Genomic DNA, 19223 nt, shown 5'->3' on the forward strand with positions numbered 1-19223 from the left:
ACAGACAGAAAAACTCGTATCTGTAGACTGTCTGAACTTGAACGGAATTTCAACATGATTTCCTATCAGTCTCTTATTTACAAGGTCTATATTCAGGTGCATATTTATCAAGTCTGATAATCCTAAAACTCCGTCAAAGTAATCATGGAAACTCTGGAAAAGCAGGTATCGAGATACCTTACTTTCTGACTTCTTATAGTCGTTTTGATAACAGTATTTGAATGATGAATATGTTCGAGAATAATTTTTCAAAAATAGATCTTGAACTTTCAGTATCGATAAATAGTTTAATAATTTTATTTTTTTATGACTAACTTCGACATAAGGTAATGCATTGTAACAAAATACATTGATTTCGGCTAAATATGATTTTGGAATTGGGTTGTTAAATGAAAATTTCCAGTTTCATCACAATCTATGTCGCTCAAGTATTCATTCTGAAAATTTGGTTCGTTTTTTGAGTAAACACCATTTTCTGAAGAGTATGCTTCTTCAAGCTGGGATTGTCATAAAATTGTTGATCCGTGTCATATTGGGAAAATTCATCGTATTCGTTAGAAAATAATTCCTCAGATATTTATATCTGAGGAATTTTCATTTTTAACTCGCGGTAAACATTTTTTGAGGGTTTCGGTAATTATTAGAGTTCCTAAAAGTGCTATTTTGTTGAGAAAAAGGTCTTTGAGACTTTTTTTGGATTCTTTGATGTAGTGGGTTCCGGTTTCGGTAATTGATTAGGTGAAATATTTTTTGGTTTAAAAACATTCTGAGGAGGTCCGAAAACTTCTCGGTTTGTAGGGTATATTTGCGATGGTAATTGTCTGGGTTGGATATTAATAGATTGGCTTGGTCAATTAGTTCTACTTGAAAATTATGGATTAGAAAAATGTTGTTCATTTTTTGAAAAATAATTTGGGTTAGGAAAATTTTTGTTTTGAAAATTTTGTCTTTGAGGTTGTATGAATCTAGGGTAATTTTGTTTGACGTTTGGCATGATGGATTGTCTACCGAAAGTATTAAACTTTGGTTTCTAATCGTTTCACGAACCATACATTTTTTCAAAAGTTTCTAACTCGTTTACGTATGCCATAGTATTCCAGTGAGGCTAGCTTTTTGAGATACATAGTATTTATTAAAATACCTGGACGACCAGCAATAAAAGTACTGTGGGCTACTTCATCTTAGTGACTTGTTTGGTGAAGTTTTTCTTCTGGAGTTAAGTCTGGGTTGTTACTGACTCTTTGAACTATATCACTTTTGGTTAGTTGAATTCTACTATCGAAAGTTTAGATCTTCTGCCCTAAGGGGTCGACTTCTAGTTAATTCTTGAACTAAACAGTCCAAATCTCTCCTACCCGAAAAATATTGTTTCAGAGCAGATTTTAAGGCGTCCCAAGAATTAAATTCAGTTCTGTTACCAACCATATACTCGGCTTTACCTGTCAATTTTTCTTGAATACATACAAAAACATGTTTATTAAGTGAAGCATCATTAAACACAGTATACAGTAAACAGTATAAGTGTTCATCCTTGCAGCTTTCCTGGGGATGTGTCGTCTCCTTGTCCGCTCGTTCTGGGTGGTCCTCGAAGGATTCTTGTTTAATTTGTGCTGAAGGGATTGAAACTTCACGACGCGAAAAGTTCATTTCGCTGCACAAATCCTACTGACTGCCCCAATTGAATGAATGAAACCAAGAAATAACTTTTCAAAAATTATTTATTTCACAAACTAGAGACGACTGTCTTTCAGGAGAGCTACAAACAGAATAATAATCAATAAAATGTTAACTGGATGCTAACTGCATGTCAAGATAAGGAATTCCTGGAATATCTCTTTGTCAGCTGAATCTCCGTGTGAATGGCCGTGTCATAGGAACTATGATCACGAAACTCTCGCTCGACTCGTTACTTTCGAATAGCGCTCACCCAATACTCGAGACATTCACATGAAAAAACACTGATAAGTCACGTCCATTCCAAAAGCCTTTTTGTTTATCTGCTATTAGCATTGGAAAATTTGCCGAGAAATATATATTTTCTGACAAATGTTCTCGTTGTAATATTAATTTTTATCATCTAAAAATAGGTATTTTGATATATACAGTATGTCTCACTTCTCATGGAAACACCCCCGTATCTTCCGTAATAGTCGAGGTAGAACGATGAAACTCTCAGGACTGATGGGAATGCTCAAAATGCACCTACCACCTGAATAGGGTTGACCAAAGTGATATACACTGTCCGCCACTCGCGATGGAACACCCCATTTTTAGGTAAAACATATTACGGCGCAAAATAGTTCGCTTCCAATCACTGAACCCCTTCATTCTATCTGGAGAGTACTCTCAGGTATGAAAGATACATATGCTGTGAGATGCTATCATTCATTTTGAGCCTATCTGAGGAAAATGTCACATCACCACATTCTCAGATTATCGAGATAGTGTGAAGCAGTTTATGAAAAATTATCGATGGCAGCATCTATTATAACTGAAGAAAATTATTCGTAAAACTAATTCTGGTTGCTGAACATCCAAATTCTATCCCAACCAGAAGTGAGAGTTCTCGATTGATGAGCAAAAACTGCAAAAAATGGAAAAAATCTATATTCAAAGGTTCACATCTCGAAAACTGTATAATCCTGAGCTTTGGCTGTGGACACTTTCAATCAGCACATCAAGAACTACAAGCAGCCGCTGAATTTATCAAAAGACACCCGCTAGAGGTAGCTGTGCACCCTGGAACTGTACATAAAATATATAATCTATTCGTGAGCACCGGCCAAGTAACAAAGGACAGAAAAATTGTAGAACATCATATTGATGATGATATTGGCGGCTCATCAAGCTGATCCTAGAATTAGTTTGAGAAACTTATTGCTTCAACTCAATATGAGTCGCAGTAAAATATGGAGGTGTTTAAAGAGGCATAAAATGCATGCGTTCAAACCCAAATTTTTACATACTTTGCACGAAGGAGATGAAATCCGGCGTATAGAGTATTTTTTTTGGATGCAGGGAAATTATCTCAATGACAGGAATTTTTTGAAGCATATCTTATACAGTGATGAGGCTACCTTCACCACGAATGTTGTTGTATCTTCCCAGAACATAAGGTTTTGGGCTGAACAAAATCCAAATTGGGTGGTGAATTGTAGAGACCAAATATCTCAGAAAGTTAATGTGTGGTGTGGTATCCTGAACGAAAATATTATCGGGTCATTTTTTTTCGATCAAAATTTAAACGGACGACTATTCGTTGATTTTCTCGAAAATGCATTTTCCGATGTGTTGGAAGAACTACCTTTGGATGTAGTCCAAATTATGTGAAAAATCATACTGTGTCTCAACATGATTTTTCAGTTAGATGGTTTATCAGTTCACAATAGTGGCATAACAAGGATTTGGTTGAATAGGAATTTATCTACCTATGAAATGGATAGGACCCAATAGCCCTCTCGTAGTATGGCCACCACGATCCCTAGATTCAACTCCACAGAATTTTCATTTATGAGGAATCTTGAAAAATGAAGTTTATAAGGATAGGCCAACAAATAAGGAAGATATCCGTGCAAGAATTATACAAGCGTGTAGAGGAATCACACCCAGAGAACTGAAAAGAGTTGGAGGAAATAATAGAAGGCGCATAGAAAAATGTGTTTGATTGGAGGGAAATTTCATAGAAGGCACGAAAATATAAAATTGTCAACCGTTAAATCATTTGAAATTGATTGCTTGGTTTTTTAATTGAAAATATTATTTTGAAAGTAGTACTTCGAAAGAATTTTGAACTACATAACATTTTTCGCCACAAAATATACTTTTTCTTCTTCAAATAATGGGAAACTGAAAATATGAACTAACATTTACCATCCTAAAACCTTACTGTTTACATTTTTCCATTTCTCTTATAAAATTGCCATTTTCTCTCTTATTGAGAAGGAATAACTTTCCTGACAACAAAATAAAAATTGAATTATTTATGTGAAAACAAAAATCGAGTTTATCTTAAACAATTTCGTTCATGTTTTGATGTCAAAACCAAAAAAAAATCTACTTCAATTATTACGGAAGATATTTCCATGAGAAGTGAAACAAATTCGGATTTTTCAGGACTGAAATTTTTCCAGGAAAAAAATGTAATCGTGGTAAGTTGGTAGTCCTGATCACGAATCTGAAGGAATTTTCAGCCAAATTTTCCCACTAATATGTTTTACCGTAAAAATGGGGTGTTCCATCGCGAGTGGCGGACAGTGTATGTCACTTTGGCCAACCTCATTCAGGTGGTAGATGCATCTTGAGCACTTCCATCAGTCTTGAAAGTTTCATCGTTCCTCCTCGAATATTACGGAAGATACGGGGGTATTTCCATAAAAAGTGAGACAAATTCGGATTTTTCAGGACTGAAATTTTTCTAGGAAAAATTGTAATCGTAGTAAGTTGGTAGTCTTGATCACTAATCTGAAGGAATTTTGAACCAATTTTGCCCACTAATATGTTTTACCGTAAAAATGGGGTGTTCCATCGCGAGTGACGGACAGTGTATATCACTTTGGCTAACCCCATTCAGGTGGTAGATGCATTCTGAGCACTTCCATCAGTCTTGAGAGTTTCATCGTTCTACCTCGAATTTTAAGATACGAGGGTTTTTCCATAAGAAGTGAGACAAATTCGGATTTTTCAGGACTGACATTTTTTCAGGAAAAAAAATATTCGTAGTGAGTTGGTAGTCCTAATCACGAATCTGAAGGAATTTTGGGCCTATTTTGCCCCCTAGTATGTTTTACCGTAAAAATGGAGTTTCATCGTTCTACCTCGAATATTACGGAAGATACGGGGGTGTTTCCATGAGAAGTGAGTTTTTTTTTGGGAAAGAAAGTTGATACAAAAAAAGGATGAGGGAATCTTCCCTACCTCCCCTACTAACACCATGGAGCATTTTGCAGCTGTCGACTGCCAGTATTGGTTCGAACACATAGTGTAACCTTCGCATATTTTTGCATTCATTGTGACTCTATTTATAGACATTTTTGCAAGATTCCTGTATATGCGTGAAGGTAGGTAGTAGTTGATTATAAAATATTTTAGATATTTCATAACTATTTTGTTTTTGATGTTTTACAATTTTTAATTTTTTTTATAAATTATCAAAATATCGGTATTGTAGAATACCAAGTAGGATCTGAATGTGGAATATTCCACATTAGAGGCTTCTTTTGAAAATATTTTTCACTTTTTAGAAAATGCCTCTGAGAAATGTAGAAGAACATAAGTGGACTGAAGAAAACATGATAATGACAGTACACGCGGTACGGAGAAAAACAATGAGATATTTAGCGGCTGCTAAACATTACAGTACCGCGCTCTACATTATTTTGGTACTGTAAAAATGATAAAGTTGGACTTATTGAAAAAGAGACTCTGGGAAGAAAACCTGTTTCAACTCAAGTGCTAGAAACCAAACTGGTAGAGTACATTCTGTTAATGAAGAAAAAAATTTTTGGATTGACAAGGCGGGACCTATGCTCTATTGCTTTTCAACTTGCTAGGCAGAATAAATCTATCAAAACCATCTTCTTTGCTCCACCAAAAATCAGGAAAAAAACTGGATGAAGCGTTTTCTTCATAGACATAAGGATCAATCAGTTTGAGAAAACCTACAGATACATCAACTCAACGGGCTGCCGGATTCAACAAAGAAAGGGTAGATGAATTCTTTGATTTACTTGAAACGATTTTTGAAGAAAAAAGTTTACTGCTAGCCAGATTTTCAATGTGGACGAATGTGGTATTTGTATTTCACAGTCGAAGCGTCCCCAAATAGTGACATTGAAAGGAAAACGTCAGATCGGAAGCCTCACTTCTGCAGAAAGGGGGTCGTTAATAACTGTTGTAATGTGTATGAGCGCAGAAGGGAATTTTATTCCACCTTCAATCATATTTTCGCGAAAAAACTGTAACGAACAATTGAAGAAAGGTGCTCCACCTAGGACTGTTCAAATTTCACCCGTCTGGTTGGATACAGACTAACCTTTTTACTGCCTGGTTTGACCACTTAAACCACTTTATTGAGAAAGTTCGTCCATCTGAAAATAATCCAATTCTCCTTATCCTCTATAGACATAATACCCATACTGAACCTGGATGTTGTCGTGAAGGCTAAAGAAAATTTTGTGACAATTCTTTGTATTTCTCCGCACACATTTCATGAAATGCAGCCCCTTGATGAAACAGTGATTGGGGTACAGGAAACATTCTATAATAAAGAAATTAGAATGTTCTTGAGAACAAATCAACGTGCTGTCAATCACTTTGATGTATGCGAACTTTTTGGCCGGGCTTACTTAAAAGTTCATTCCGCCGAACGAGCTGTTAAGGGTTTTGCTGTTACAGAGATTTATCCGCTTAGAAGAGGTGTTTTTACTGATGAAGATTTTTTGGCAGCGTCACATCATGATGATGTAGTTCAAGAAGAACAGCTTGCAGACCTCAATCGCGAAAATAGAGAAGAAAGGCAATGTTCACCAATTTCAGTTAATCCAGAAGACATTGTTCCGGTACTCACCATGAAGAAAAAAATAGCAACCAAGGGTAGAAAACCTGGCTGGGCAAAAATAATAACTTCTACACCAAATAAAAAGGATTTAGAGAAGTCAGATAATTCAGGAATAGAAAGAAGGGAAATGGTAAAGAAAAAAATTTTTGATGCAGTACCAAGTTGCAGTGGAGTGCAAAATAAACCAAAAAAACAAAAGAAGCAGCAAATTCCCGCTCAACGTCAGAAAAGAGTTTCATCTTCATCGAGCTCAGAATCTAACAAGAGCTCATTGCAAAATTCTTCAGGCGATGAAGAAAACTGTCCGCTAGAAACGTGCCCTGTTGTCGCAATTGGTCTCTTTTCAAATGTTACTCGCGGAGAAATATGGGTTATGTGTGTCTTGTGCAACTGCCGAGCAAACGAAGAATGTGCAGATGCCAAATAAAAACTCTTAAATCTGCGATTTTTGTTCTTAGTTATTTTGTTCTTTCTGCTCTTTATGTTAATTTATTGTTTTGTTTTTCGTATTTTATAATAAACAGAAATAAACGTACGTTATTTTCCAATAATCTTTTGCTTGATTAAAAAAAACAAATTATTTGAATATCAATTCTAATATTACCTATTCTACATTGGCGTATATTGGTATTCCACATTACGCACACATTTTTCAGCTAGAGAAAAAGTGCACTTTATTTTTAAGTTGTTTTTCTGACATGAATTGTTTTTTTTATAATTTTTATTATTTCAGTTTTGTGTTTGTAACACTTCACGCTATCTATATTCCAAAATGTGAATTATAATGTCGAAATTTTCATTTTTATTTTTCCAAAAAACAAAACAGTATTCCACAATCGGCTATATTACTCTAATACCACTAATAATTTAAAAATTGTTTTTAGCACATATGTTGAAATACCCTTGCTGAAAGTGAGAACTTTTTTGGGTTCAACATTAGAATAGAAAGCTATACTGAATCTCTTGATTAAAAAAAATCATAGGACATAAGGACCACAAAAAAATTACTTTCCACCAACTATCGTGAAACCCAATAATTTGTGAAGGGAAAAAATTAAAAAAAAAAAAAACAATTTTTGAGGAGATTTAAAGAAAAATAGTTCATACAGGAGTTGAAAATCTCCATATTACATACAACATTTTTACTAGGAATTCAGTTTCGTTCATGACTAAGCCTTTTCCACCCCCTATAATTCACCCCATTTCATTTTCCATACTCGTTTTAATTTACTTTTCTTATAACGGTCCTACTTCTACAATAAATGTTTTGCTGTTAATATTTTTCTGTCTTTCTGGCGTTTCCAACGGGCTCCTGCACTACTCTATTGAAGTTCAAAATGAAGTGATTATATTTTTAAGAAAATCAATCTTTTTTATGTTAATGATTTTTCAAATGTAAACTAATAGTTTGTTCACATCTTTGTAGTGATTTATCTCAGAAATTTGTTGTCAATAAACATATTGATTTCTAATTTGGATACCAGAAAGAATAATATCTATATTTTTCAGTTTTCATTGCAAACTGAAAATTACCAGATTGAGATTTTATTGAAATTATTTTCAGATTGATGCACCCATACTACTACAACTTCAGGATAATGTACCTGTAGGAATTTTGGCCCATTTCGCCCAATTGATTAATAGCGGTGAATTGAGACACAGAAGTTTTGGCGGATCAGAGAATATAAAAAGATATGGTCAGCCTGTACCTCCTAATTATGATGTATCTAAAATACCTGTTCCAGTTTCTCTGGTTGTTGGAGCAAACGACTGGTTAGGAACATTAGACGTGAGTTACTTTGAAACTGAACGCAATATATGTAGGACCAATTATTAATGTTAAATTAATCTTACCTAAAATGTATGAGATATCTGTATATCAGGCCAAATGACCAATTTTTGATAATTTTTTGAAATTCGGTTTTCAGAGAGTCAAAAACAATACTTCATTTATATTCTTATCTTAGCAACTGATACAAATAAACGTCAATATAAATTAGTCCAGGAATTCAAACAGTAAAATTCTTTCCCCAGTAATGGTTCTAGGGTAGAAAATAACAATTACTCAATCTTCATGTCTTTTTGTCACATCCAATACACAAAGTCTTGAAACAGGTCTTCTTAAAATGACTCCGTTAGCTAACTGAACGTCGACTATTCTGATTCGGTTGTCTTTCGCAGGATACAAATTCAAAACTCTTTCTTTGAGCCAATGATTTCTTGGACCATTGGGGTCAACTATGAGAACAACATCGTTCTTTTGAATACTTGGTGTTTCTTGTTACCATTTGCTTCGTTTTGTCACATATGTAAGGTATTCATATGTCCACCTCTTCCATTCTGAGAGTAGGTTGAAATTTTCTTTTGCCAAGTCAACGCAAGACATTGCCGCATAAGAAGGTCCAATTAGAAAATGATTTGGTGTGAGTGGTTCAGAGTCGACAGAGTCCAGAGAAATGTGTGTCAGAGGTCGTGAGTTCACTATATTCTCTATTTCTGCTAGAACAGTTCATAGAGCATATTTTTGAGGATATTTGGTTTGTAACATCTCCTTCGAAATTTTTTTAACAATCTGGATGAGACGTTCCCAGTCATCCTCCATATTTAGACTGCATGGAGGATTAAATTTCCAAAATATATTCTTCAGTGAGAAATTGTTTTTTATCCCTCTCTGCTTCAGAATTGGAATTCACGTTGTGCTGATCTGTAGAGTTCTTCTGGACATCCTCTTCTACACTCGAATTGTCTCAGAACATATATAAAACTATTAGTGGAAAGATTATGAGCAATTTCTAAATGTACAGCTCTGGTGGCCATGCAGGTAAAAATTACACCACAACGTTTTTCGTGACTTCTCTTGACAGTTACCATTATAGGCCAAAATAATCCATCCCTGTTCTGATGAATGTTCGTATTGTTCTCTCAAGTCGACAAGGTAGCAGTTGTCCCATAATTATTGGTATATTTGGAATAGCTCTTTGATTTTAACTGGTTTGACAATGTGCCCATACTGATTTAACTGCTTATCTAATGAGTAAAATCTAATATTTTTGTCTCAAATTCTGGACAACAACTTCTTGTCCATAATGATTGACTTGCTCGTGGTAATGATGAAAGATGAGTCTGGTAATTTTATGTTTAGGGTCCAAAATTATTGGGTTTCTGAAATCTTCTCGCGCATTCAACATATTGTCTAGCCTCCTTGTTTGAATCTGTTTTTCCGTTAATCAGAACGACAACTCTCCGAAGTTGAGAAACTTGTGCAAGCTAAGGACTAACGAGATCTTACCTTTCAACATGTGATTCCTAACACGGTAAGCGAAGTAATCCATCTTCATCCATAGTATGAGGCAATGGGTAAAGTATACTGCTACCTTTCAGAACATCATCATTTAAATATTTAATCTCTTCGGAAAATGTCTCTAATTGGATTTTCTTATACAATAGCTTCTCTGCTGATATAATTTCCCCTTTTTCTAGTTCTTCCACTTTTGTGAAGAGATTCTTTAAGTTTTCATTCAAATCAACGTGCCTTTTAGCCTTCCCATTCCAATTCCTTGTTTACTTCTTTTTATGAATCTGAGCATCCAAGCATCTTAACAATTTTGTCCATTTTGAAAAATGTGGTTGGAGTTGGAATAACAGAAGTCAAAAAAAAATATTCCTTTCTTTCTTCAAAAACTGTTTTGTCCATTATTCTTGGACTTTTATTCTCATTCTCTGTAGGCCAATTTTCCCTAGGAAATTTTAGAAACTCAGGCCCTTGGGGCCATTGACTATTTGAATTGAAATCCAAAATTTGATATCTTTTAGTGGCTTCATCCGCAACATTATCATTGGAGGTGACATATCTCCATTGATTTTCTTTGGTTAGGTTTTGTATTTCCCCCAAACGTTGAGACACAAATCTATGTGCTTCTGATCTAATCCGGTATAACACTGTTTCAGAGTCTGTCCAATAAATAACTTCTGATATTTTTAAGTCCAAATTGTTAATTAAGTAGCTAGATTGCTGCTTGTAATTCCAACCTGAGTATTGAAACAGGTTGTTTCAAAGTGGTACCTCTTGCTTTCGCATTGACAGAAGCTACTTGAACAGAATATTTGTTTTGATAACGTGAATATGCTACTGTAGCATATGCTCTTTCAGAAGCATCACAGAACGAATGCAGTTGAATGGTTGATTAATTTCTTTCCAAAGTGCAATACAGCCAAAGTTGTCATCTTTCATTTAGAATATCTGTAATTTCATCGTCCCACCCGAGTTTTATTTTCCAAATATTTTGTAGGAGGATTTTGCTCTGAATTGTGAAAAAACCTTGAGGGTCAAAAATTGACATGACCAATTTCAATATTTCTCGCTCAATTGGTCGTCGTTTCAATTACAAAATATCATTGTCAATTTTATGCAATTTCATTTGAAATATAAAGTTATCACTGAAGGGATTTCCAAAAACACCTAAAATTCTCTCAGTTACATTTTCCAAATTAGACTGAAAGTTTTTCTCTTCAAATAGTCTCAACTTGGGATTGATATGATTGAGAAGTTCAGTTGAATTAGAGATCCAGTTACATATGGTAAACCCACCTTTTGAATGAACATATATAATATCATCAATGAGTTCCTTACCTTCCTCAATGGAATCTGCATTACCTAAGTAATCATCCATATAGTGATGTTCAATGATTTCTTCCGTTGCTGCTGGAAATTTCTCGCTAAATTCTCAAGCATTTCGATTCTTTGCCTCCTGCGCTAGGCATGGGCCATTTGATGATCCAAAGAAAACTACTTTAATTTCATATTCATCAGATTCTCTATTTCTGTCAAGTCCACGCCATAGAAACCTCTGAGCTATACAATCTTGGTGGCGGACTTTCACTTGTAATTTATCCTGAAATTCATCAAAATTGTATAAAGCGAATTATATAAATCGGGACCTGTCATTAAGCAATCATTCAAGCTGATGCCATTTGATTTTGAAGAAGTATCAAACACAGGTCTAAATTTATTCGGTTCATTTGGGTTAATAATACCAAAATGTGGAAGATACCAAATATTTTGGAGATTGAATTTGACTTTCTTCTTTCGTGAGTATGTGAATATACCCTTTCTTCAGAAAGTCATAAGATGGATGACTTACCATATGTCTTACCATACTCAAAGCTCTTGTCCATTTTCTTTTTCCTACATGCTAACCTATTCAACGCATTATTTCTGCTTTCTGGGAGAACTGAATTTTCATTTCTCCACAATAGTCCAGTTTCCCATCTGTCTCCAATTCTTCTCTTAGTCTTATCTAGAATGGTTTGTGCCCTCTTGCCCTCTTTTGACATGGATTTTTCAATTTTATCTGCTCCAGAAATTTTATTATTCCATTGTTCTTTTACAAGTTCGTGAAGTTTGTCTAAATCATCCCTCTGTTTTCCATGAGTATAACAAGCAAATTCAATATTTTTTTTTATTGTGAGTACCTGGTCTAGAACATTTCCGTGTATAACCCAACCCAGCAATGTCTTACTTACTGCTGGACCATTCCATGGTCCAGTAATAATTTTTCTGTTCACCGGTAACAGCCAATTGTCTTGACCAATTAAGATTCTAGGTTTGGCATTTATCATTGGGGCAATTTTCTTATTTATATAAGGATATTTTTTGAGAATCTCACCTGTTTCCACAGTTTGTGTAGGTGGTGATAAGCCTTTTATTGTTCTCGAATGTCTCACTTGGAATTCCGCAATGTTTTCTTCTGATTTTATTGTGAAACTGAACTCTGGAAACTTCTTGTTCTTTGACTTGATTGTTAGTCCACTGAATACTAAGTGATTGTTGAGGTCCTTGGAGATTCAATTCATTTGCCAATTGTTCTTCAATCAATGTGACTGTAGAAGCATCATCTAAAAGTGCATAGGTTTTGACATTTATCGTACTATAACTGACGGTGACCAGTAGAATTTTGCGTAGAATATGTTTGTTTGTAGAAATATGACAATTGACTTCAACATCATTGACATTTTCACTGGGAATCGAGGTGGATTCCAAATTTGTAATATCATTTTTATCATCTGATGGGTGGATATCATTTTTATCATCTGATATTGCAAATATTCTTCTTCTTACAGGCATACACATTATGAAAAGGCACAAAATAAGAAAAACAAAATTTTTTTGGAAGTCACAAAATTCCATCTTTCATGAACAGAGAAGGATTTGAATGTACAACATAAGTTCAAACAATGTAAATTTTTTTCACAACATATACACTTTTTTCTATCCACTGTAGTCAAAGTATAATTTTTGTACCACAACTACGCCCTGTAAACGCTGGCAGGAAACGTCTTTTTGTAGGAAACGTCTTTTGACAGAAAACCATAGGTTTCAATCCACATAATTTTGTATGAATTAGGAAGTTTATTCATTAATTCTTGTAGAAAAATAGGAAGGTGATTATTTCCATTAGGGGAGTCAATAGTTCCAACAAGGTTTTTTACTTCATTGGAAAATTGTATCAGTGAGTCAAGTCTTTCCTCTTTCACGATAGGAAAACATTTCACCTTTTCGAGTAGCATAAAAATTATTTATTGAGGTTGTCCAAATCTACTTTCCAGAATTTTCATTATTTTGTCATCATTCTTAGGCATAATTAGTAGACTTTGAACGATTTTCAAGGAATTGCCTTTTAGTCACTTCTGTAATCTACAGTGATTTTCTTCCTGAGACAAACCACACACTTTAGAAGAATTGCGATACTGGTAAATGAAATTTGGCCATTCCATAGGATTGCCACTAAATATTGGCAAATTCCTTTGGCATTGACTGTCGTGCTAAAAATGTTTTGAATTGTGAATCAGGTATTTGATGATCACTTTTTGTAATAGTTGGTTTCAAATAATGATCCTTTACCTTATTTTCCATTTTCACACTTGAAGAAGATCCGTTATGCGGTATTTTCTGCCATGGATGTTCTCCTTTGACCCATTTATTTATATCAGGTCTTCTCACCCTCTCACAGAACTCACTTTCCTCTGAATTCAGCTCATCATCCGCCAATCGTGATAATTTCAACGCTAACTCAATATCAAGCATTTCTTCTTTCTCCTGAAGCAGCTCTTGTTCCAAGTTCTTTTTTAAAGGGAAATTCGAAGTTCCGCTTGCTGACGTCTTGATTCACTGTTCTTTGTTTTTGACACATTCTGGCTCCTGCTACGTTTGAAAAGGTACTTCTTTCAGCTATGAAACTATGAGATTTCAATGGCATTGAACAAGACTTAACTTGAGAAGCTAGTTTCTGACTTTCAGACTTTTCCCTGAGCCTTTGACTACGTCGTAACAGAAGTTTTTCGGACATATAATCACAGATTAGTTCTGTTGGCAGCGAAGGACCATTTGTTATTTATTAATCTTACCTAAAATGTATAATGTAATATTTATATCACGCCGAATGACCGATTTTTGATAATTTTTTGAAATTCGGTTTTCAGAGAGTCAAAAACAATACTTTATTTATATTCTTATCTCAGCAACTGATACAAATAAACGTCAGTGTAAATTAGTCCAGGAATTCAAACGGTAACAATTAAATTCAAGTGTTATTTCGAGTTCAATGATAGCGAATGAAAAATATCTTCAAAATAATCTAACGGTATCGTTTTGAAGATCGTATTTCTGGTTCACAACCAGCTCCGTAGTAAAATTGGCTAGCTAGCCTTTTTCGAAGATGTTTATGTATTCGCTTATACGTACAATAACATTCGATCAAAATTTGGGAATACTTTGTTTTGTACGAATTCCTTTGATGGCTTTGAATTTTGATTTTGTTGGTGAATGAATATTTATCGGTTTTATATGTGTCGTACGATGGATAAATGTTTCAATAATATAACTTCAATCAACAACATTGTCTTTCTTCGAAACAGAGAAGTTTTGTAAGCAGTTCCGTATAGTCTTTCGTTCGTGTCGGAGTGATATAGTGTCACCATTAAAGTGCGCACCTTATGGGAAACTTTTTTTTCGAAAAGTTTCAATGAAGTTCGGCAATGAACTTTGGCACTTGTTTGTGCTTTGAATTCAACTTGAAATGATGCGGCCAACTGCGACCCACTGACATTCAGTTTTTGTCAAATTCAACTTGTTTTTTGAAAAAAATTGAAAAAGTGCATTTCTAGATCGAATTTAACAAAAAGTTACTTGAAAAAGTTGTGTCTACGGCTATTTTATATCCATATGCCAAATTTTATGCAACTAGGATGAAGTTAACGTTTTGCTTATTTTTGACAGCTATCCCCTTTATTTCAAAAAACAATTTCGGTTAATTGTCATCAATTCATGTATACATAACAAATTCATCATGGAGTTTAACTTTTCTGATAAATTTTAACTTATACGGACATTTTTAAAGAGAAATTAAAAATGTGCGCAGTTGGCCGCATTATTTTGAATTAAATTCAAAGCACAAACAAGTGCCGAAGTTAAACTTCATTGAAACTTTTCGAAAAAAAAGTTTCCCATATGGTGCGCACTTTAATGGTGACACTGTATAGTGAGAAGTACTTCCTATTTTAGTAAATTACGTGATTTCCAAAATGAGATCTCAACTAAAATCAATATAATTTCGAATATTAGTCATATAAAAAAAGGTCGCTAAATTTTTTATTGATGATGGATACAACTTCGGGCGATCCAGTTGGGTCGTCCTCTCATGATGCTATCGCCCAAAATTCTCCAGATTCTATTGAAAATAATAGAACAGATTCGCAGACATCATATGATTTCAACAACAAATATTCAAAGACACGGTACCGTATATCGTTTTTGTAGAGCATGCTGATGAAAACATTAGTAGATTAGAGAGTTGGATATTCCTTTTCATCGAAGGGCAGCATTTGAAAAGATATCATAGATATCATCTCAACATGATAAAACAGAGGTTTTGTTCAAAACATATTCAATAGCAAACTCTTTATGACTGTATACTTCGTAATGAATTAAGTCGCCTACATTCCCAAATTTTTCACTCAACGCAAGGGTGTCATTAAAGAAGTTTTCAATTTTGTTGTTGAAGATTATCTCAAATCTGCAATTGTATCAGATGTAGAAGTCGTAAACGTTCAGATCATTTCGCACTGGTTCAGCAGGAGGAATAGACTCCCTCAGACCTTGTCATTCACAAGACTTGAAATCTGAAAGTTCTGCTTGTTGAGTTGAAAAGGTTTTGTCCTCTTTGACTTCCTTGTGTCACTTTCTGCTAAGCGGTCTACTGAATCTCGATATTTGTCCTATTTTGTATGATGCATCTTTGATAGCATCAAAGAAAGATGGTAGCATTTGCTCCATTGCTATTGGTACCATTTTTCGTCGCCTTGTGGCAAAATTATCATGTATTGATGTTTCAGTTTTCTTAGGAAGTTAATTTCGTCCTGTTCAATTTGGATTTGCAACTCCAGGGGGATGCGAAGCAGTTGCATATGCTGCCCGTCTCTTTTTAAATGAGCATCCCAATGCATCTTCTCAAATTTTTGTTGAACTAGATTATAAAAATGCCTTCAACATGATTCACAGAAACATCATTATACGAAAAACCCACGGAATATTATTGAAATTCACCATTTTTGAACTTTGAAAAACTACAATCTTATTTCAGAGATGGATTCAACAAAGCAATACCCTAGGTGTGTTCCCAGAACACACTGGGAGCTCCTCTCTCTGTAGAGTTTCTATCACGTTGGCTCACACACAAAACAGAGTTCTTCAATCCTATTCTCATCTCATCTCAATCGTCTTCATTTTTATATAGCATATTTTCTATTAAAATACTGTTTGGCAATCCCCAAATTATTGCATACAGGAATTCGATTGCATCTTACGCCAATCTTAATTCTGATAGTTCAGGTATTCGATTAGCTTCGTCCCTCTCACTGCCAGCATTTCTTTCCTCTTATAACAGTTCCCGTCATTCGATCAACTCTATTCTTTCCAAATCTGATATTTCTGATGCATATTACTTGCATGGTGAAAATAAATAGTTGTCTCAAAATACAAATACCTTTCCAGAAAATAAAAAGTGTCAGAAAGCCTGGGATTATCCAATGATTAATTTGTTTCATAATCAACTTCTTTAGTCAGGTGAACGTTCCGATATTCAAATGGCTAGACTCAAAGCTGTTATGTCCAAAGAATCTGGTGCCTGGCTGAATGCTCTTCCCGTGGCTTCTTTGGGCACCCTCTTAGATGGTGCATCTTTTAGAATTTCGATACATCTTTGTTAGGTTCTTCAATTTGTGTTAGTCATAAATGCAGATGTGGATCCTTCAGTTCTGAAACCCCTTGGTGTTAGTCGAGATGATGGAAAGCGTCTAGACGGGATGAGTCTAATCCCTTGGAAATTTGGAAAACTTCTGGTTTGGGACTTCACCTGCGTAGGTGGTGCGTGTAATTCACCTTCACCTGCGTGTAATTAGGTGGTGCAGCCGCTATGATTGCAGAAAAAACGAAATGTCGGAAATACTCCCCTTTACTGAGTTTCTACTGTTTCTTTCCTGTTGCAATTGAAATCTTTGGTGTTTTTGGACCTCATGTTTCTGAATTGTTGAAAGAAATTTGTAGAAGAATGATGACAACCAAGCCTATTCATTTTTAATTCGAAGAATCAGTATCGCCATTCAAAGGAGTAATGCCACATCGATATTGGGTACTCTTTTGTCTATTCAAAAACTAGATGAAATATTCCTGAACCCACAAATCAAATCAAAATTTTCTATGAACACCCAAAATGGAGTAAGCAGATTGATCATTTCTCGATTTTCTCAGAAGATGCAGTGGAAAATAAACAAATTCTGGAATTATCATTCTCTCACAAATTCGAAAACAACTTCCATGAATCTATTTAATTCAGTTTCATGCAATTTAACTCCAATTGGGTCATGCGCATTCAAACGCTCAGGAGTCCCTTCGTTATCTTTTGGAAGATTGACATGATGACGTTAGTAGAATTGATGAGAAATCTAAACCGACCTTAACGAAAATAAACAAAAAATTGAGCGACAGCGGAAAAGCACAAAAGTCATGGCTGATTTATTAGAGTAGGTACATGCAACTCTAAGATTGTAGATAATATCTTTGGCCAATTGAAATCCACGATGAAGTGCATACATACACTGTGGACACTCATCTGTAACCTTTGATCCTTTCAGGGATTTGTCACTCTCCATACAAAGAACTGGCCAATTGAGTTAATCAAAATGTTTGGATTTCTTCAGAAGAGAGGAAACTTGGGATGGACATGAAAAACCGACGTGTTCGAGTTGCAAGGAAAGAAGAAAATGCACAACGTATCTATCAATCCATAAGTTTCCCGTATTTTAGTCATTCATTTTTAAAGATTTTCTGTAACAGAAATATTTAGAGGCAAATTTAAAGTTGCCATCAAATTTCCTTTAGATCGCTTAGATATGAACAATTATGCAGCAGACAATGTGACTCCTTGTCGTTATAATCTATAAGCACTTTCGAATCACAGTAGGTCTATATACAGCGGACATTATACTGCATTCCGCAGACATTTCTATACTATTTTTCCTATATAATGATTAACACGTGTCACCAATTTCACCAAAATCGCTCATACGTAGAGATGCATACATCTGAAACGAGTTCGCACTTTTGAGCGTTTTCAAAAGTTATTTTCGATCTTTTAATTCCAATGTTATAATGAATTATACTCTGTATAATATTGAGATTTTTAAATAAAAAAAAATTATAAAAAAGAAACCGAAGTATGGTGCAGTCCAATCAATTCCATCAAATATGAGTGTTTTGTATCTGTATCTGTAGAATAGTGTGGTGAGTGTAGTAGACCAAGAGCACTTAGGCTACATGTGACTCATTGTACAACCTCCCAAGGAGTTGTCCTCCTAGGTCATCGTCCATCCTGTCCTTTCCAGAAAGGTGGACAGGTATCTGGGAGACATCTTTATATCGGCAGGTGTAGGCCAAGACTCGCTGAACACACACTCTCTTATTGTCGATAACTCCGGACATTCGCATAGGACATGCCTGGCAGTTTCATCTTCCTGTTCACATATCCTGTATAGAGGTGTATCCACTAGCCCCATATTGTGGAGGTCTTTCCTTAGTTGACAGTGGCCAGTCAGAAATCCTACTGTTGAGCGTAGATTTTTCCTGGTAATCGCCAGATAGTTCTTCGGCGCCAGCTTCTCAGGGTCGCCCAGGGTGATCCTGGCAAGATTGCATTCTGATTCCATCCCATCTCTTTAGGGATTGAGCATGGGTGTGACGTTTGGCTAGTTCCGCAATTGTCGAATTCATCAGGTCGTAGGTGCCACTGGGTCATAAAAGTCTTAGTCCAGCCGCTTCCTTGGCTAAAGAGTCAGCAATGCGATTACTGTTACTCCTGTCGTTCCCTTTAACTCACCTCAAGATAATGTTATCATCTACCGAGTCTTTGGCTAAATCTTGGTGGCAATCTAGTACTAGCCTTGAGGTAGCACGTTATCTGTTCAAGGCTAATAGGGATTGTCTGCTATCAGTGCAGATTATTATGTTTTTGCCAGAAATTCCTTTCCTGGTTATTTCTTTTGTGGCGATTGAGATACCAGCCAGTTCTGTTTGGACCAAGCTGGTATTTTTTCCCGTTCCCCACTTAATCCTTAG

The 19223-nt window shown here is 35.2% G+C and overlaps 1 protein-coding gene across 3 annotated transcripts in view; it reads left to right on the top strand.

The window, feature by feature from the left end:
- LOC111511600 (gastric triacylglycerol lipase-like) overlaps positions 1-19223 on the top strand; it is a 397870-nt gene that overhangs the window by 324631 nt on the left and 54016 nt on the right. The window contains exons 6-7 of one of the 3 annotated variants that reach the window (XM_074170077.1): positions 8121-8345; positions 17744-18174. The exons of 1 other annotated variant lie outside the window; for it this stretch is intronic. In XM_074170077.1, the coding sequence (XP_074026178.1) occupies positions 8121-8345; positions 17744-17836 (318 nt within the window). In that variant the 3' untranslated portion in view covers positions 17837-18174. Of the gene's footprint in view, positions 1-8120; positions 8346-17743; positions 18175-19223 lie in introns of those variants that run through there. One more of the 3 variants, XM_074170076.1, reaches the window with a different exon arrangement.

The sequence above is a fragment of the Leptinotarsa decemlineata genome, unplaced genomic scaffold (genome assembly GCF_025532065.1).
Source record: "Leptinotarsa decemlineata unplaced genomic scaffold, Ldec_3_MD MMD2_P_RNA_scaffold_6, whole genome shotgun sequence".
NCBI classification, from domain to species: Eukaryota; Metazoa; Arthropoda; class Insecta; order Coleoptera; family Chrysomelidae; genus Leptinotarsa; species Leptinotarsa decemlineata.